General features: G+C 39.8%; 1 protein-coding gene across 3 annotated transcripts in view; it reads right to left on the reverse strand.

Moving 5' to 3' along the window:
- The window catches only part of EPS15 (epidermal growth factor receptor pathway substrate 15), a 164,614-nt gene that overhangs the window by 39,028 nt on the left and 103,873 nt on the right, over positions 1–21,713 (reverse strand). For all 3 annotated transcript variants that reach the window (XM_053577352.1, XM_053577353.1, XM_053577354.1), the window contains 3 exons: positions 13,864–14,025; positions 12,632–12,829; positions 1,228–1,431 (listed from right to left, as the gene is read on the reverse strand). In XM_053577352.1, coding sequence (XP_053433327.1) covers positions 1,228–1,431; positions 12,632–12,829; positions 13,864–14,025 — 564 coding nt within the window. The remainder of the gene's footprint in view (positions 1–1,227; positions 1,432–12,631; positions 12,830–13,863; positions 14,026–21,713) is intronic.

Genomic DNA, 21,713 nt, shown 5'->3' on the forward strand with positions numbered 1-21,713 from the left:
CCCAATGCTTTAAGATGAATATAAATTTTCTATTCTCTAGTTCTTTCTAACCTAAAAGTGATAATTTTTATCTAGGTACGTATCATAATCACTTACAGAATTTGCTTTTTTTTTTTTTAACTACACTCATCTGTATCTGGCTCCATCCCAGAAACTCTAGTTCAGCCGCTTTGGGGTAGAAAATACACATCTATATTTACATAAAGTATCAGACAGAAGTAATGCAAATGTCTACTAGAGAGAGCCTCATCTCTTAGCAATATCCTCCCCACCACCACAAAAAAATCCTTCAAAACTTCTCAATATTCTGGGTTACATATTTTCTCCTACCTTGTACCTATGGTAATAGTGTTTTCTTTATTTTTTTTGTAGAGACAGAGTCTCATTTTACTGCCCTTGGTAGAGTGCTGTGGCGTCACACGGCTCACAGCAACCTCCAGCTCTTGGGCTTACGTGATTCTCTTGCCTCAGCCTCCCGAGCAGCTGGGACTACAGGCGCCCGCCGCAACGCCCGGCTATTTTTTTGTTGCAGTTTGGCTGGGGCTGGGTTTGAACCCGCCACCCTCGGTATATGGGGCCAATGCCCTACTCACTGAGCCACAGGCGCCGCCCAGTAATACTGTTTTCAATGCCAGGAATGTATCACTCTCCTCTTTGCTTAGCCTCTCTCCAAACTGTCCTAACTAAATATCCTGTGCTTCCATGATCACAGCCCTTTAATATACCAGAGTCCAAATGTTGCTTGAAGGAAGGTCTTTTGTCTCTGTTGCTCTCTACATAACAGAGCACTTCTGCATATCGTTGTTGCTCTCCAAATAACTGGTAAATGAATGTCCTCAATATTATATAATGAAGAGTTACTTTCAGTGTGAGGTGAGGGTACTTAGAAAAAAAACTCTTTTAAAAGAATATCAAATGTCCTCAGGTGGGGCAAGGTCATACATTTAAACTTTCATCTGCATCAAGAAGTTGATTGTGAGGCTTGGCGCTTGGAGCACAGTGGTTACAGCGTCAGCCACATACACTGAGGCTGGCAGGTTCGAACCTGGCAGGCACCTGTAGTCCCAGCTACTCAGGAGGCTGAGACAAGAGAAGTCCAAGAGTTTGAGGTTGCTGTGAGCTGTGATGCCACAGCACTCTACTGAGGGGGACATAGTAAGACTCTGTCTCAAAAAAAAAAAAGAAAAAAGAAGTTGATTGTGAAGGTTACAGAACCATTGGACTCACCGGAGACTCCTGTTGTATGGGCTCAGATTCTAGGTTGCTCTGGCCTTCAGCATGTTCATTAAGGTTGGCTGTTTCACTGCTGCTGGTGCTGAGGCTACAATCTTCTGTCGCGCCATTTACAAGAATGCAGTGAGGGCTACTGCACCAATTTAACTGATTATTATGATTTTCTAGGTCTTTCATTTCCATCAGTTTCGTTTGCATCTACCAACAAAAGTACAAACACAGAACAGAATTTATTACCAGAAAGACATGTACAGTAAAAACAGCTATACTCCTAGACTTGGTCAAGGATAAATTTACTTCCATTAAGTGGAATCTTCTGGGAATGCTGCATGACTTACAGGAAAGATTTTAGTAACCTCTCCCAATAAGTTGTCCTCTTGAAATTCCAGGATACATGGATTTGCTTTTGTATATCTTTTGAAATCTCCAAGTCTGGCTCAAATAACTGTAAATTGGCAGTCCTTTGGGGTATAATTAGAAAAAGAAGGGCCCCGGTGTGGAGCAAGATGGCAGCCGAGTAACAGCTTCCTTGCATCTGGGCACCGTGAGTCTGGGGATATAGGAGTCCAGGCATCTCTGGCTGGTGGGATCTGCCTATCATCACCCCTGAGAGGATACAGGGAGTCAGCGAGAGACTTCTGGACCCCAAGAGGAGGACTAAAACAGTGGAAAACCGGCAAGTGGTCGCGTGTGTTCAATCCGCCTAAACCCGCCCGCAACTGTAAGTTCAGTAGCAGCGAGACTGCAAACCAGAAAGGCCTTACCTGTGAACTGTTTTGGTGTCTTTGGACTTGGCACTCAGCTGAACTGCCTTGGGGAGAGCCTGAGCGGGAGTGCGGAGAACTTTGGCCTTTGTCTAGGGCCCCAGTCTGAGCCGCTGAGCCAGACGGAGCTAATAGAGTTTGGCTCTGGGTCACAGGCAGACATTGTGAGCGATCTGCCCTGGCAAGCTCCGCCCTCAGGGTCGCAGAGCTGGAATTGGGTGGGAGCTGGTAACCCAGCGACCAAGTAGCCTAAGGGCGGGGTCTGAGCCGCCTTGCAGCCCTAACCCTCGGGAGCAGAGGGAGACCAGTTTTGACACACAGGGTAAGTGGATAGCCACTCCAGCAGTGATTCCAGCAACAAGCACTTCCCTGAGAAAGCTTCTGCTCAGTAAGTGAACAAGTTCAAAGTGCCTTTTAAGTGGGCTGAAGAGAGATTTAGGGTGTCTACCTGCTGGGGTTCGAGAAACTAGCAGCCTCCAGTCGTATCAGAACTGTGATTAACATCTCATACCCCAGAAGACCACGTGTTGCCCAGACAATATTCAATTCCATATACATACTGCTTTGTTTTTGGTTGCGTGTGTGTTTTTTTTTGTTTGTTTGTTTGGGTTTTTTTTTTGGTTTGGTTGTTTTTTTTGTTTATTTTGACGTTCTAGATTGTTGTTTTGTTTTTCAAGTTCAACCTTTTCCATACAGATCCTTTTTCTTTCTCAATTTTTCTAGTTTAATTATAATTTCCCATTGCTGCCTATTTCAATAATCAGAACTTCATTTTTGTTAGTGTTTCTACCACTATTATTTGGTTTTTCCAGCCAATTTTATCCCGTAAGGTTTTCTGTTTGCTCGTTTTGGTTTGATTTATAGCATTTTTGTCTTTACTCTCTACTTGGTGGAGGTGGGGTACTGTGTCTGATCAGGTTAGCAAAGAGCTGCTGACCTCAAGGGAACCACCCCACTTGGCACCCCCAGAAGGTGTTTTTTTTTTTTTTATGGTTGTATCAAAGTACCCTACTGTACACCTATATTGCTCTGTCTCCCTCTTTCTGTGCCTCTCTTCTTTTTGTCAATATTCCTTTCACCCAACCACTCTCCTTTCTCTATTTTTCTTTTTTTTCATTTTTTTTTTTTTTTTTTCTTATCACTCGGTCCTCATTTCTTTCATCGCTTTTTTGCTCTTAAACCTTCTCACCCTTCTGGTCCTATAACCCTTAGTCCACAGGCACAAGAACTTAAAGAGCAAGAGGAATTGAAAGGAAAATTAGGGCAAGTAAACAGATAAAAGAAATCACCCATGAGGAAGAATCAGCAGAAAACTCCAGGCAACATGAAGAACCAGTCCAGAACTACCCCGCCAAGGGACCATGAGGTAGCTACTGCAGAGGATTCCACCTATACAGAAATGTTAGGAATGACAGAAAGGGAATTTAGAATACACATGTTGAAAACAATGAAGGAAATGATGGAAACAATGAAGGAAACTGTTAATAAAGTGGAAAATAACCAAAAAGAAATTCAAAAACAGAATCAAATAAGAGATGAACGATATGAAGAATATAAAAAGGATATAGCAGAGCTGAAGGAAATGAAACAGTCAATCAGGGAACTTAAAGATGCAATGGAAAGTATCAGCAACAGGTTAGACCATGCAGAAGAAAGAATTTCAGAGGTAGAAGACAAAGTTTTTGAGATAACTCAGATAGTAAAAGAGGCAGAAAAGAAGAGAGAGAAAGCAGAACGTTCACTGTCAGAATTATGGGACTTTATGAAGCGTTCCAACATACGAGTTATAGGAATTCCAGAAGGGGAAGAAGAATGCCCCAGAGGAATGGAAGCCATACTAGAGAATATTATAAAAGAAAATTTCCCAAACATCACCAAAGATTCTGACACACTGCTTTCAGAGGGATATCGGACCCCAGGTCGCCTCAACTCTAACCGAGCTTCTCCAAGACACATTGTGATGAACCTGTCCAAAGTCAAGACCAAAGAAAAGATTCTGCAAGCTGCCAGGAGTAAGCGCCAGTTGACCTACAGGGGCAAATCCATCAGATTGACCGCAGACTTCTCTAATGAAACTTTCCAAGCAAGAAGACAATGGTCATCTACCTTTAATCTACTTAAACAGAACAATTTTCAGCCCAGAATTCTGTACCCTGCTAAGCTAAGCTTCAAAATTGACGGAGAAATCAAATCATTTACGGATATACAAACATTGAGGAAATTCGCCACAACAAGACCAGCTCTACAGGAAATACTTCAACCTGTTCTGCACACTGACCACCACAATGGATCAGCAGCAAAGTAAGAACTCAGAAATTAAAGGACAGAACCTAACCTCCACACTGATGCAAAAGATAACTCTAAGCAATGGACTCTCACAAAATAAGACGAATAGAATACTACCACACTTGTCAATTATCTCAATAAATGTTAATGGCTTGAATTCCCCACTGAAGAGACATAGATTGGTTGACTGGATTAAAAAACACAAGCCATCCATTTGCTGTCTGCAAGAAACACACCTGGCTTCAAAAGACAAATTAAAGCTCCGAGTCAAGGGTTGGAAGACAATTTTTCAGGCAAATGGAATTCAGAAGAAAAGAGGAGTTGCAATCTTATTTTCAGACACATGTGGATTTAAAGCAACTAAAGTCAAAAAAGACAAAGATGGTCACTTTATATTGGTCAAGGGAAAAATACAACAAGAAGACATTTCAATTCTAAATATTTATGCACCCAATTTAAATGCTCCCAGATTCTTGAAGCAGACCTTACTCAGTCTGAGCAATATGATATCTGATAATACCATCATAACAGGGGACTTTAACACTCCTCTTACAGAGCTGGACAGATCCTCTAAACAGAAATTAAACAAGGATATAAGAGACTTAAATGAGACTCTAGAACAACTGTGCTTGATAGACGCATATAGAACACTCCACCCCAAAGATAAAGAATATACATTCTTCTCATCACCCCATGGAACATTCTCCAAAATTGATCATATCCTGGGACACAAAACAAATATCAACAGAATCAAAAGAATTGAAATTTTACCTTGTATCTTCTCAGACCATAAGGCACTAAAGGTGGAACTCAACTCTAACAAAAATGCTCGACCCCACCCAAAGGCATGGAAACTAAACAATCTTCTGTTGAATAACAGATGGGTGCAGGAAGAAATAAAACAGGAAATCATTAACTTCCTTGAGCATAACAACAATGAAGACACAAGCTACCAAAACCTGTGGGATACTGCAAAAGCAGTTTTGAGAGGAAAATTCATCGCTTTAGATGCCTACATTCGAAAAACTGAAAGAGAGCACATCAACAATCTCACAAGAGATCTTATGGAATTGGAAAAAGAAGAACAATCTAAGCCTAAACTCAGTAGAAGAAAAGAAATATCCAAAATCAAATCAGAGATCAATGAAATTGAAAACAAAAGAATCATTCAGAAAATTAACGAAACAAGGAGTTGGTTTTTTGAAAAAATAAATAAAATAGATAAACCATTGGCCAGACTAACGAGGAATAGAAAAGTAAAATCTCTAGTAACCTCAATCAGAAATGATAAAGGGGAAATAACAACTGATCCCACAGAGATACAGGAGATCATCTCTGAATACTACCAGAAACTCTATGCCCAGAAATTTGACAATGTGAAAGAAATGGATCAATATTTGGAATCACACCCTCTCCCTAGACTCAGCCAGGAAGAAATAGAGCTCCTGAACAGACCAATTTCAAGCACTGAGATTAAAGAAACAATAAAAAAGCTTCCAACCAAAAAATGCCCTGGTCCAGATGGCTTCACTCCAGAATTCTATCAAACCTTTAAGGAAGAGCTTATTCCTGTACTGCAGAAATTATTCCAGAAAATTGAGGAAGAAGGAATCTTCCCCAACACATTCTATGAAGCAAACATCACCCTGATACCAAAACCAGGAAAAGACCCAAACAAAAAGGAGAATTTCAGACCAATCTCACTCATGAACATAGACGCAAAAATTCTCAACAAAATCCTAGCCAATAGATTACAGCTTATCATCAAAAAAGTCATTCATCATGATCAAGTAGGCTTCATCCCAGGGATGCAAGGCTGGTTTAACATACGCAAGTCTATAAACGTTATCCACCATATTAACAGAGGCAAAAATAAAGATCACATGATCCTCTCAATAGATGCAGAAAAAGCATTTGATAAAATCCAGCATCCTTTTCTAATTAGAACTCTGAAGAGTATAGGCATAGGTGGCACATTTCTAAAACTGATTGAAGCTATCTATGACAAACCCACAGCCAATATTTTACTGAATGGAGTAAAACTGAAAGCTTTTCCTCTTAGAACTGGAACCAGACAAGGTTGTCCTCTGTCACCTTTACTATTCAACATAGTGCTGGAAGTTCTAGCCAATACAATTAGGCAAGACAAGGAAATAAAGGGAATCCAAATGGGAGCAGAGGAGGTCAAACTCTCCCTCTTTGCTGACGACATGATCTTATACTTAGAGAACCCCAAAGACTCAACCACAAGACTCCTAGAAGTCATCAAAAAATACAGTAATGTTTCAGGATATAAAATCAATGTCCACAAGTCAGTAGCCTTTGTATACACCAATAACAGTCAAGATGAGAAGCTAATTAAGGACACAACTCCCTTCACCATAGTCTCAAAGAAAATCAAATACCTAGGAATATACCTAACGAAGGAGGTGAAGGACCTGTATAAAGAAAACTATGAAATCCTCAGAAAGGAAATAGCAGAGGATATTAACAAATGGAAGAACATACCATGCTCATGGATGGGAAGAATCAACATTGTTAAAATGTCCATACTTCCCAAAGCAATCTACCTATTCAATGCCATTCCTATCAAAATACCAACATCATACTTTCAAGATTTGGAAAAAATGATTCTGCGTTTTGTATGGAACTGGAAAAAACCCCGTATAGCTAAGGCAGTTCTCTGTAATAAAAATAAAGCTGGGGGCATCAGCATACCAGATTTTAGTCTGTACTACAAAGCCATAGTGCTCAAGACAGCATGGTACTGGCACAAAAACAGAGACATAGACACTTGGAATCGAATGGAAAACCAAGAAATGAAACTAACATCTTACAACCACCTAATCTTTGATAAACCAAACAAGAACATACCTTGGGGGAAAGACTCCCTATTCAATAAATGGTGTTGGGAGAACTGGATGTCTACATGTAAAAGACTGAAACTGGACCCACACCTTTCCCCACTCACAAAAATTGATTCAAGATGGATAAAGGACTTAAACTTAAGGCATGAAACAATAAAAACCCTCCAAGAAAGCATAGGAAAAACACTGGAAGATATTGGCCTGGGGAAAGACTTCATGAAGAAGACTGCCATGGCAATTGCAACAACAACAAAAATAAACAAATGGGACTTCATTAAACTGAAAAGCTTCTGTACAGCTAAGGAGACAATAACCAAAGCAAAGAGACAACCTACACAATGGGAAAGGATATTTGCATATTTTCAATCAGACAAAAGCTTGATAACTAGGATCTATAGAGAACTCAAATTAATCCACATGAAAAAAGCCAACAATCCCTTATATCAATGGGCAAGAGACATGAATAGAACTTTCTCTAAAGACGACAGACGAATGGCTAACAAACACATGAAAAAATGTTCATCATCTCTATATATTAGAGAAATGCAAATCAAAACAACCCTGAGATATCATCTAACCCCAGTGAGAATGGCCCACATCACAAAATCTCAAAACTGCAGATGCTGGCGTGGATGTGGAGAGAAGGGAACACTTTTACACTGCTGGTGGGACTGCAAACTAGTACAACCTTTCTGGAAGGAAGTATGGAGAATCCTCAAAGCACTCAAGCTAGACCTCCCATTTGATCCTGCAATCCCATTACTGGGCATCTACCCAGAAGGAAAGAAATCCTTTTATCATAAGGACACTTGTACTAGACTGTTTATTGCAGCTCAATTTACAGTCGCCAAAATGTGGAAACAGCCTAAATGCCCACCAACCCAGGAATGGATTAACAAGCTGTGGTATATGTATACCATGGAATACTATTCAGCCATTAAAAAAAATGGAGACTTTACATCCTTCGTATTAACCTGGATGGACGTGGAAGATATTATTCTTAGTAAAGCATCACAAGAATGGAGAAGCATGAATCCTATGTACTCAATTTTGATATGAGGACAATTAATGACAATTATGGTTATGGGGGGGGAAACAGAAAGAGGGAAGGAGGGAGGTGGGTGGGGCCTTGGTGTGTGTCACACTTTATGGGGGCAAGACATGATTGCAAGAGGGACTTTACCTAACAATTGCAATCAGTGTAACCTGGCTTATTGTACCCTCAATGAATCCCCAACAATAAAAAAAAAAAAAAAAAAAAAAAAAGAAAAAGAAGGGCCAGGGTATTGGGGAAAAAGACAGCAAAGTAACAAGAGAAAGAGGAGACGATTTTGTAATGAAGCTTCAGGAGAGACAAAAAAAGTTGAAGGAAAATACACAAGGCTTTGGAATCATTCATACATCTATTGAGAAGGAGGGAAATGAAGACAAAGGTAAATGAGCTAGTGTTCTATGCTCTGGCAGAACTTATTAATGGGTGAGAACCCTAGAAAGTATACTAAACCAGGGATTCTCAACCTTTAATACAGATGATGTCATCACGCCGGGTACCATACGTGGGCGTATCTGCCTGCGGGCGGACCCGCCTGGAGACAGACGGAGGGGGCGGACCCGCCTGGAGACAGACGGAGGAGCCGGGCCTCGGTTCCTAAGACCATCGAAAATATGTGTTTTCCAACCCCCCAAAAGGGTCGCGACCCACAGGTTGAGAACCACTGCAACCCAAGGCTATCCAACCTATATTAAATAAGGGACACTCAAAGTTTTTTGATTCTATCATATAAGTGAATTTGTACTCCTGTAACGATAGTGGGAAACAGAAGGAAGATTTCAATAAACTATACTATATTTAAAAAGTCAATGTTGTAAAACAGAGACAACAGAAAAATGCTTGTTTATATCAACATCATTAATAAAGAAAACAAATTTACAAAAATCTCAAAGAAACTGAAGAGAAGGCAGATTCAAGAAGTTCCTAGTGAAAAAGTAATGATTAAATGAAATTTTAGTGAATAGTGGGAATTTCCATTTGAATTCCTTTTATTACCATGCTGTGCATTTTATTTTCAGCAAACATAATCACCTACAAACATAATCAGCTCTATCCCCTCAATTTTATTTTATTACCATGCTGTGAATTTTATTTTCAGCAAACATAATCACCTACAAACATAATCAGCTCTATCCCCTCAATTTTATTTTCCCTATAAGATTTTTATTTTATTTTATTTTATTTTGCAGTTTTTGGCCAGGGTTGGGTTTGAACCCACCACCTCCAACATATGAGGCCGGCGCCCTACTCCGTTGAGCCACAGGTGCTGCTCATTTTATTTTATTTTTTTGAGATAGAGCTTCAAACTATCTGGGCTCTGTGTAGAGTGCTCTAGCATCACAGCTCACAGCAACCTCTAACTCCTGGGCTTATGCAATTCTCTTGCCTCAGCCTCCTGAGTAGCTGGGATTACAGGCACCTGCCACAACGCCTAGCTATTTTTTGGTTGTAGTTGTCATTGTTGTTTGGCAGACCTGGGCTGGATTCGAACCGGCCAGCTCTGGTGTATGTGGCTGGTGCCTTAGCCGCTTGAGCTACAGGCACTGAGCCTCCTATAAGATTTTTACATTGCTCAAATTGTAATCTGTAATTTACTACAGGTCTTTTCAGGGCCCTGCCTGGGGAAAGAGCACTACACTGGATTAGGAGAAAGGTGTAGACCTAGTTCTGTCACCCCCTCTATTACTTAGGTGATCTTGGTCAAACTCTTCAAGTTTTTGTTTCTTAGTTTCCAGGGAGCGTAAGAATACCGTAGATGATTGTTATGGGGCTCAAAAAGATATCTGAATTCTTTAAAATACAAAGGTCTATGAACAATGTGTGTAAAAGTAAATAGCACACTGCAACTTTCACTATCAGAGTGGTTAAGTGTTCCCAGCAACTTGTTTGTCCTCTGTCCCTTTTACACTAAAGGCCTTTAGGTATTTGAGGGTAGAGATCATAATTTATGTTACAAACTTAGTATCTTTAACATCAAGCACAAGGGTACATACTGTAAATGCCTAATGTATGTTCACTGAATGAATACTAGTATTATATCCATAAATTTAAACAGTAGCCATCAACAAGCATATACATATTACATATGCAACACACATCTATCAAACTGCATTTTATTTAGATTATAAAAAGATCCAAAAACTACACATTTATAATAAAAGAATAATCCTTCTATACCCTAGTGCTACAGAGCAGTGGCTCATTAAAAACTTATTTTTACCGTAACCCACAGACAGAAACAGATTATATACATTCGAATAGAGTAAATATATACATGGCTATGTTCCTGTGTATAAGTATACATACACACAAACACATATAATGAAGAAACATACACGTATAAACATGTGCATGAACAGTCATAGACACACATAGACATGCACATATGGCAGTGATACAAGTTTCATGAATATTTACCCTTCTCAACTATGCTATTCCTTATTTCATGAAAAAACAATTTATCATGACCATTAAATCAATTTCTTGACCCACTACAATTTACAATCTAGTATTTAAAACCTTAAAACTAAAATATGAAGATGAAGCAGTAAGTGAAAATATCTACCTGCCAAACAATTCTATTTAGGACGGTTTGCTAGTTTTGGTTTTTTTGAGACAAGGTCTCATTTTGTTACCCAATCTAGAGTACAGTGGTATGATCATAGCTCACTGCAACCTCAAACTCCTGGGCTCAACCAATCCTGTCTCTTCCTCCCAAGTAGCTGGGACTATAGACGTACGCCACCAAGCTCAGATAATTTTTAAGACAAATATTTTGGGGTGGCGCCTGTGGCTCAAGGAGTAGGGCGCTGGTCCCATATACCAGAGGGGGCGGGTTCAAACCTGTCCCCAGGCAAAAAAAGAAAAATATTTTGTAGAGATGAGGTGCCCAGGCTTGTCTTAAACTCCTGGGCTTAAGTGATCCTCCTGCCTCAGCCTCCCAAGTGCTGGAATTTCAGGCATGAGCCACTACACTCAGCCTTACTAGCATCCTTTAACATAAGCTTCCTTGTAGAGGAACCGGAAATAAAAGAGTAAAGATCTGGGCGGCGCCTGTGGCTCAGTCGGTAGGGCGCCGGCCCCATATGCTGAGGGTGGCGGGTTCAAACCCGGCCCCGGCCAAACTGCAACCAAAAAAAAAAAAATAGCCGGGCGTTGTGGCGGGCGCCTGTGGTCCCAGCTGCTCGGGAGGTTGAGGCAGGAGAATCACTTAAGCCCAGGAGTTGGAGGTTGCTGTGAGCTGTGTGAGGCCACGGCACTCTGCCGAGGGCCATAAAGTGAGACTCTGTCTCTACAAAAAAAAAAAAAAAAGTAAAGATCTATACATAAGACCAACCACAACATGACACATTTATCTATAGAAGGAATAATTTCCTAGTTAAAAAAAAATTTTTCCGCACCAAGGGTGGCAGGTTCGAACCCAGCCCAGACCAGCTAAAAACAACAAGACAACTACAAAAAAAAAAAAATAGGCGGGTATTGTGGCGGGCGCCTGTAGTTCCAGCTACTGGGGAGGCTTAGGCAAGAGAATCGCCTAAGCCCAGGAGATGGAGGTTGCTGTGAGCTGTGACAACACAGCACTCTACTGAGGGCAACATAGTGAGACTCTGCCTCAACAACAAAAAAAAAAGTTTCCAAATGAACAAAATTGAATTTAAAATTGCAATCAGAAATGAGAAAATATTAGACTATTATTTATAACAATAAGCAACACTTATTGTACATTTGTTCCAAGTATTATGCTAAAATGTCTCACAGGTTATTTGCCTCATTTAATCCTTATTGTGGCTCTAAGAGTTAAGGGTATTGTTAATTCTCCAATTCTAAAGAAGAACACAATACCAAGGTAATTTTGTCAGTAAATGGCAAAGCCAGTACTTAAACCTAGATCACCTAACCACAAAGCCCACACTCTAAAGCATTACTCCAGTAATCATCATCATATGTATAAGATGTATGATAGTTTTAATATATGAGAAGTGATAAGAAACCAACTTCTGGCCAGGCATGGTAGCTTACACTAGAAATCTTAACACTTTGGGAGGCTAAAGTAGGAAGATTGCTTGAGGCCAGGAGTTTAAGACCAGCCTGAGCAACATGGCCCTACCAAAAAAAAAAATTATCCAGCAGTGGTAGTGCACACCTGTAGTCCCAGCTACTTGGAAGGCTGAGGCAAGAGGATCACTTGAGCCCAGGAGTCTTAGGGTACAGTGAGCTGTCATGACATCACTGTACTCCAGCTCCAGCCTGGGCAACAGAGCGAGACCCTGTCTCAACAAGCAAACAAACACATCTATTTGTATTAAATGACTGAAAAAAGAAGAACAAACTAGGCAGATGGAGAAGGAGCAGAAGCTGGAAAGTATTTTTTGACTAAAAGGACATACAAGGGTCCATCTGAGCACATTTCTTACTTCACAAAAACTTACTGAACTGATTTCCTGTTTTGACTCTTGTAAGTGCTGCTGAAGAGGTTCCAGCTGAGCCTTCCCTGACTCCACACTCTCCTCCAATTCTGCTGTTTCTTGCTGTAGGCGGCTCAGCTCCTCCCTGGCTTTGGCCAGTTCTTCTTCGTAAGTGGAAATCTGTGATTCCTGACTAGTTATTTCGGCTTTCAGAGAAGAGATCTGTAACATGGAAAGTAAATAAAGAGGAAAGGAGATTTAAAAAAAGAGGTCATTGGGAATGACAGAAGAAAAACAAAAGAAGAGGCCATTAAAATGTTCTATACGCAATACACTAATTTGTTTAGTTCAGATTTTGATGGTTTCTTTTTTTAATTTATTTTATGTTTTTTTTTAAATTTATTTATTTTTATTGTTAAATCATAGCTGTGTACATTAGTGCAATCAAGGGGTATAATGTGCAGGATTCATATACAATCTGAAATATTCTCATCAAACTGTTCGACGTAGCCTTCGTGGCATTTTCTTAGTTACTGTATGTAGGCATTTGTATTCTGCCTTTAGTAAGTTTCGCCTGTACCCATTCTAAGATGCACCACAGATGCGGCCCCACCCATTGCCCTCCCTCCAACAAAACCTCCCCCCTCCTTTCCCCTTCCTTGGCCCTTTCCCTTTTTTTTTTTTTGAGACAGAGTCTTGCTCTGTTGGCCTGGGTAGAGTACTGTAGTGTCATAGCTCACAGCAACCTCCAACTTCTGGGCTCAAGAGGTCCTCCTGCCTCCACCTCCTGAGTAGCTGTGACTATGGGCACAGCAGCTAATTGTTCTATTTTTAGTAGAGATGGGGTCTTGCTCTTCCTCAGGCTAGTCTCCAACTCCTGAGCTCAAGCAATACACCTGTCTCAGCCTCTGAGAGTACTAGGATTCTAGATGTGAGCCCCCACACCTGGCCATTTTGGTGGTTTTAGATGTATGCTTTTGGTAGAGAAGGCTAATTAAGAGAGGGATAGAGGAAGGAGACTTGATGGCATAGATTCCACATTTTCAACCAAAGTTTGGAAGAACAGTACATTAAGTGCCCTTCTATTTCCACTAAAGAGGGCCTGTAATTTCTGGATGAACTTTGTTCCATCTCATGTGCCCAACTGTTGACTAGTTTGTCACTTAACAGCAACAACAAAAAAGGAGAGAATGTTTTCATCTTAAGCTGAGAAACTAAGGAATAGCTGCAGGCAGCACTAAACATCCAGACATTACCAGCTGGGCCTCCTCAGCACATTTCTTTCTGACTTCCTTGAGCTGTTCCTCCAGCTGGGCTTTCTGTTCATCCAGTTCATCAAGGAGTTCCTGTACTTGTTGTTTCTGGGCCTGTAGTTTTTGCAGATTAGTATTCTCCCTCTGAACTTCATCTTGAAGATCCTGAAATACAACAAAATTAACATATTTATTTTCATTGGGAGCAGAGAAAGGTTAACAATTGAAAGTCCACCTTAAGGGAAATAAAATCTTGTCATACTGAGTATTTTGCGCAGATCCATTAAAGTACTAACAAGTCTAAATACAATCTTTATTTGAGGACCTTTTTCCTAGAGTCCAGATTAAGATACTCAATTTGCTTACTTAAATCTGTCCTTGAGTATCTGATGGGCTTCTCTAAAATGTTGAAAAAGAACTCCTGGCATTTTTCCCAGAAGTCTGCTTCAACTTCAATCTTCTGTGTTTCTCTGAATAAAAAACATGGCATCTTCTTTGAATCTTCTCTTTCTCTCCCATCTTCAAAATATATTCCAAAACTGACTACTTGTTTTTCAACCCGAGTCCTAGTCACTCTAATCTCTCTCCTGGATTGCTGCCTTCAAACTGGTATCCCTGCTTCTGCTCATGCTCTGTGTTTTCAATACAGCATTTACTATTAAAAATGTACATCAGAAAAGAAAAAAAAAATGTACATCAGGGGTAGTGCCTGTGGCTCAGTGAGTAGGGTGCTGGCCCCATATGCTGAGGGTGATGAGTTCAAACCCAATCCTGGCCAAACTGCAACAATAAAAAAAAAAAAAAAATGTACATCAGATCATATCATTCCTCCATACAAAACCCTGCACTGTAGACCTGTAGCCTCAGCTACTCAGGAGGCTGAGGCAAGAGCATTGCTTGAGCCCAGGAGCTTGAGGGTGCAGTACACTAGGATGAGAATAGTCACTGCACTCTTGCCTGGGCAACATGGCAAGATTTCCTCTCTAAAAAAGAAAATACAAATAAAAATAGAATAAAAACTTAAAAAAAAAAAATCCCTTGGCTCAGTGCCTGTAGCACAGTGGTTATGGTGCCAGCCTCATACACTCAGAGTGGAGGGTTTGAAAACAGCCCAGGCCAGCTAACCAACAATGACAACTGCAACAAAAATAGCTGGGCGTTGTGGTGGACACCTGTGGTCCCAGCTACTTGGGAGGCTGAGGCAAGAGAATTACTTAAGCCCAAGTGTTTCAGGTTGTTATGAGCTGTGATGCCATGGCACTCTACGGAGGGTGACATAGTGAGACTCTGTCTCAAAAAAACAAAACAAACAAACAAAAAAAAAACCCTTATGTTGACTCCCCATCTAACTCACTTTAAAATCCAAAATTCTGGGGCAGGTGCTGTGGCTCACACCTGTAATCCTAGCACTCTGGCAAGCTGAGGTAGAAAGATTGTTTGAGTGCAGGAGTTTGAGACCAGCCTGAACACAATACTAAAAATAGAAGAACTAGGCGAGTGTGGTGGTATGCCTGTAGCCCCAGGTACTAGGGAGGGTGAGGAAGGAGGATTGTTTGAGCCCAGGAGTCTGAGATTGCTGTGAGCAAAACTGATGTCATAGCACTCTAGCCTGAGCAATAGAACAAAACTTTGCCTGCAAAAAAACCCAAACAAACCAAAGTTCTGGCTATACACAGTGGCTCATGCCTATAATCCCAGCACTTTGGGAGGCCTAGGGAGAAGAATTACCCAGGAGTTCAAGACCAGCCTGGGCAACATAGCACGATCCTGTCTCTAGGAAAAAAAAAAAATTGGCCAGGTGTGGTGGCACATACCTGTAGTCGCAGCTACTCAGGAGGCTTAACCAGGATTGCTTTAGCCTAGGAGTTCAAGGCTACAGTGAGCTCTTCTCCTACAACTGCACTCCAGCCTGGGTGACAGAGCAAGACCCTGACCACTCCTTACCCCAAATCCAACACCACAACCAAAGTCCTTATTTACAGTGCTCCCACACGATCCCATCACACAACTTCATTTCCTACTACCCTCTTCCTTGCTCAGTCTATTTCACTCACACTGGCCTCATTGCTATTCTTCAAATATGCCAGATATGCACCCCCATAGGATCCTTATTATCCCCTCTTCCTGTAAAGTTATTTCCCTAGGTACCCAAAGGGAGACTCTTCGTCAACTCTTCTCTCTCTCTCTCGTCTTTGCTCAACTGTTACCTTCTCGGTGAGGTGTCCCTCACCATTATCATCACCTCTCCACATTACTCCTAATTCTGCCTCAAACATAGCAATAATTTTATTTATTTTCTGTAACAGCATTAGTGAGATAATTTCAACACCTCACACAATTCACCCATTTAAAATGTACAATTCAGGCTAGGTGTGGTGGCTCCCACCTGTAATACTAGCACCCTGAGAGGCTGAGATAGGAGGATCCCTGGAATTCAGGAGTTTGAGACCAGGCTGAGCACGAGTGAGACCCCGTCTATACCCAAAGTAGAAAAATTAGCTGGGTATTGTGGTGGGCGCCTGTAGTCCCAGCTACTGGAGAGGCTGAAGCAGAAGGATCACTTGAGCCCAGGTGTTTGAGATTGCTGGGAGCTAGGGTGATGCCATGACACTCTACCTGGGTCAACAAAGTGAGACTCTGACTCAACAAAAAATATTTAAATAATACATATACTTCTATCTTTAGTCAAAATTTTTATAATCTATAGACCAAGGCTGATCTGACATTTAAAATTTCCATTATTCGGAAATAATCTTTACTGCTTTAGCGTGTCCCTATAGCATGTATCTTTCTTGTGTTTTTATGCTTATATATTTCTTTTTTACAGTATGTACTATTTTTACTTTTGGGAAAGCAAAATAAAAGTTTCACTTTTAACACAGTAGCCTGGTCAGGCGCAGTGGCTGGTCCCTGTAATCTTAGCGACCCCTGTAATCTGGAAGGCAGAGGAGGGTGGATCAACTGAGCTCACGGTTCAAGAACAGCCTGAGCAAAAGTGAGACCCCTGTCTCTAAAAATAGCACCTGTAGTCCCAGCTACTGGGGAAGCTGAGACAAGAGAACTGCTTGAGCCCAAGAGTCTGAGGTTGCTGTGAGCTGTGATGCCACAGCATTCTATGGAGGGCGACAAAGTGAGACTCTGTCTCAAAAAACAACACAACACAAAACAAAACACAGTAGCCTGAACAACTACAGTGATTTGAATTGATAATTCAACCATAAAATATTTTCCAAAAAATGCCACCTGTAGATCGAAAGTAATTTTATTACTTTGGGAAAATAATCCATTATAAATTCCTTACTTTGTTCATAAAATTATTATATAGGTTATATACCACAATATGCTGGCACCAAAAGCATTTTTTTTAAATTGTAGGCAAAAATGTTTTTTTGTTCTTTCTCTTTAATTAAAAACATTTAAAGGTACAAATATGAAAAAATATGTTACCTTCCTTCATAACCCAAAGAAAAATCTAGGACTTCACATCTCTAACACTATCTAGTTTTCATAGTTGGATATAAATTTTTTTTTTTTTTTGAGACAGAGTCTTACTATGTTGTACCTTGGTAGAGTGCTATGACATTACAGCTCACAGCAACCTCAAACTCCTGGGCTTAAGCAATTCTCTTGCCTCAGCCTCCCAAACAGCTGGGACTACAGGCACCCACCACAATACCCAGCTATTTTTTGGTTGTAGTTGTCATTGTTGTTTGGCAGGCCTGGACTGGATTTGAACCCACCAGCTCCGGTGTATTATATGTGGCTGGTGCCCTAGCCACTGAGCCACAGGCGCCAAACCAATTTTGTTGTCTTTTATTACAAATGCAGGAAAGAAAATATAACTTACCTTAAAAAAAGGTCATATCATGACTATGACATGGTGCTAATTTTTAAAAACTGAATACATAGCATCATAAATGAATATAAAATCATTTACGTATATTCACAGAAAATATGGCAAAACGTTAACAATGGCTTTCTCTAAAAAGGTTTTGTTATGCTTTCCTGTATTTTACAAATTTATCACGAACCCATATTAATAAGCAGAAAATGTCAAGTTTGCTGTTTTTAATGTATTATATCTCTGGTGGTTTCATACCAATATAAAAATATTCTGATGTGACTAAATTTTTATGTAAGAACTACCAATAATAGAATCAATGTTGGTTTCCTTTAATAAACTGAACCATTTTTCAAAAAGTATTTTTGGTGAACTACTTTAACACAACCTCAGAAGACAGGCTTACATAAGAGGAAAGCAAATCAACAAACTAATATAATATTTACTCATTCCTCTCCTTTCTCTTCCAAGGAGCAAATGCATTTTTTCATTCCTTAGCAGCGGTAAAAATCCATATGGTAATACAAAAGTATAGGCCTTGAGGAAAAGGTTACTGAGAAAATATCTCACATTAGTGAGAAACTAAGCTGGATAGATGTCCACATCAAGATTCATTATAATTAATATTTCCGTATGTCTATTTCTAAATATGAAACAAGCTCTACTCTGTAGCTAATCTATACATAGAAGGGTCTTCCTTTCCAGTAAGCAGAGTTAAAATTATTAAACTTCACAAACTCTCAAAATGAATAGATGTAAATGTACACACTACAGGGGTCATTACTAAAGTTTTGAGACAGACTGTGTTATGGTACGTTATTCACTTCCAAGAGACACAGTCAACAACGTCTTTCTGATTCACCTGTGCAAGTTTTAACTTGCTCTGCTTATCGCTGTTGCTGTGAGGGCTTCATTTGTTTCCAGCTGCATTAACTTCATGTTTTTTGATTTGTGTCTCTCAAAACTTTCATAATGATCCAAGTTACAAGAAAAACAATCAAATTTCACTACAGAATTACTTGTATGGTTATCACAATTGTAATGTAATTTCTGTATCAATATCACTATCTACATACTTGGACATGTGGATTTTATTTTGGAACAGATTGCCTATCCTTCCATCTCATCCTCCACCATGTCCTTAACTAGAGCAGTGTTAGATTCTCCTATCAAACAGTGAACTTGGTTGGATAATTTTTCTTTTATCTTATGGTGGAGGACCTTCAGGAAAATCCTCTCCTGGGCCAATGCATGATGTCAACACTAGCAAATGCCATGCTGTCCAGCGAGTGACTGAAGACACTGGCAGATGCTTTCCTAGTTCTGCTGTTTTCCCCTGATCATGCTCCACTTGCCTACTGGCACTATCAACAGTAAAAGAAAGGAGGGTGACAGCAATCGGAGAATGGCAGGAACGAAGAGAACAAGACTAGTGCCAAGGTTTGTTTTAGAAAAATGACACATCAAGCCATATGCTAAGTTCCTTACCCTGGAATCAAGGGACACTTAAGCTGGGAATCTTGGCTTTATTTAAAAAGCAACTTCAAGGTAAATGTCCTATTTTCTAGCAAACAAGTTACTAAAAATGATAAACTCACCCCCAATCCTTCTATATCCTATGAAGTACTATGGGATAGTCAAAATAAAATTTAAACAAAAACAAAAAATTCTCAGACTTATTAAAAAAGAATTAAGTTTTTAATAAGGCACAGTGGCTCACTCCTGTAATCCTAGCACTTGGGGAGGCTGAGGCAGAAGTTTGATTGCTTGAGCTCAGGAGTTTAAGACTAGCCTGAGCGAGAACTAACTGGCATTGTGCTGGGTGCCTGTAGTCCCAACTATTTGGGAGACTGAGGTAAGAGGATCTCTTGAGCCCAAGAGTTTGAGGGTGCTGTGAGCTATGACTCCACAGCACTTTATCCAGGGTAAAAGAATACAACTCTTGTCTCAAAAAACAAAACAAAACAAAACAAAAACCTTGATTCATTTTAGCAACCCAAGTCAGATTTACAACTAAAGATGTAAACTTAAAAATTAAACCTATGAAATATTAACAACATGAATGTTTGTATCTGTTTCATATTAATACAGAACAAAAGATAAACAGAAGAACACTAATTTATGAATTAAACACTTACTTAAAAAATGCAAAGCATATATACTAGGAATACCAATACCAGAAGAATTATTAAGGAGAATAAGGAGAATTTTAAGTTTGTTTGTTTGTTTGTTTTTGAGAAAGTCTTGCTCAGTCACCCCAGGCTAAAGTGCAATGGCATCATCATAGTGGAATTTTAAGTATTTAAGCAAACGCTAATCATCAAACTTTGATGTATGTGGTAAAAAATTTTTTAAAAAGAAAGTGCTAATTATTTATTTAATTGATAACCCCCCCCACCCCAACTCTACAGGCTAACCCTAAACTAGAAATAATCAGGTCCATTATTGTTTTGTTGGACTAATACTCACAATAGAAATTATAGGATTATTATTTTTTTTTCTTTTTCTTTTTTTTTTTTTGAGACAGTCTCACTTTGTCTCCCTCAGTAGAGTGCTGTGATGTCACAGCTCACAGAAACCTCAAACTCTTGGACTCAAGCGATTCTCTTGCCTCAGCCTCCCAAGTAGCTGGGACTACAGGCATCCGCCACAATGCCTGGTTATTTTTAGAGACAGAGTCTCCCTCTGATTCAGGCTGGTCTTGAACCCGTGAGATCAGGCAATCCACCTGCCTCAGCCTCCTAGAGTGCTAGGATTACAGGTGTGAGCCACTTCATCCAGCCTATAGGCTTATTCTTTATATAAAAACATGTATCAGTTATAGAGCAATATGTTTCAAAGAACAGAAAGGAAGCCTACGGTGGGTGTCAGAAAACCCCATTAAAACCTGCCTTTATTTCCCAATCATATACTTCCCAATAGTTCAAAAGGGCATTTTGGCTAAGAGAGAAATACTGAGCTCATGCATCTAATTTAATTTCCAACTAAGATAAGTCATCCTTCTTCATCTAAGGAAAAAAACAACTAAATGAATTAAAGTGAAAAACATATTGTCAATTACCTAGAATTAACTGAATCTTTATTGATGAGGCATAAATAACTGGGAACCTCTTTTGCAGGAGGGTAGTATGAACAGTATGAAAAAGTCCAACTTTTCATGAAACTTCCTGTGCTCAGAATCCTTTCTGCTTCTGGGTTCTAGGTGTGTCTTGTTCTCTTGTTAATTTCATACATAAAAACAAAGTTTATGCATTTCTATTGTTAACATCTTCCTTAACTGCACCTCCATCTAATGTTATGTTACCAAATATAGTGGAATACAGGATCCAAAGCCCAATTTCTAAGCCCAAGGAAATCATAATATATGGCTGGAAGACACAGGAATCTATCTACGTAAACAACTGACGCTGTAACGGCAGCATATGGCACAGGCCATAGTAAGTGTACCTGCACTCCTCTGAAAGAGTTCCAAGACAGGAAAGACTGGTGTCTAAAGAGACAAAGAAGGAAAAGTCTGAGAGAAGTGGTAGGGTTTGAGCTGGACTTTTAGACATGAGTAGAATTCACATAAATCAGGAGAGATAGAGAATATTCTAGATTATGACAACAATAGGTATAGAAGTAGGAATAAGAAGAATATATAAGGCACACAGTTCAAAGTCAGACAGTCAAAACTGAAGAATGTTTCTATTTCATTTTTTTCTCTATCCCCAATAAATCTACGAGGTATTTTTTTTTTCCTCCCATCATCAACAGTAGCAGTAGACAACAATAAAGATTTCATATCTGCAAGTTGTGATACCAGAATTGGTTTACAAAGAAGGCAAGAGAGAGTAGGGGAAGCACTTATGATCTGACTTTAAAATTTTAGATGTTAGGTAATAAGGGTGGCCAGTGGTGAGGAAGAAAAACACTGACGGAAATGGCCAAGTTCAAACTTGAAGCCAGATTGATTTAGACATATCAACCTTAAAATGATACATATCAAAATGGTTAACTGGAGATGTGGAAC

This window comes from Nycticebus coucang, chromosome 22 (genome assembly GCF_027406575.1).
Source record: "Nycticebus coucang isolate mNycCou1 chromosome 22, mNycCou1.pri, whole genome shotgun sequence".
NCBI lineage: Eukaryota > Metazoa > Chordata > Mammalia > Primates > Lorisidae > Nycticebus > Nycticebus coucang.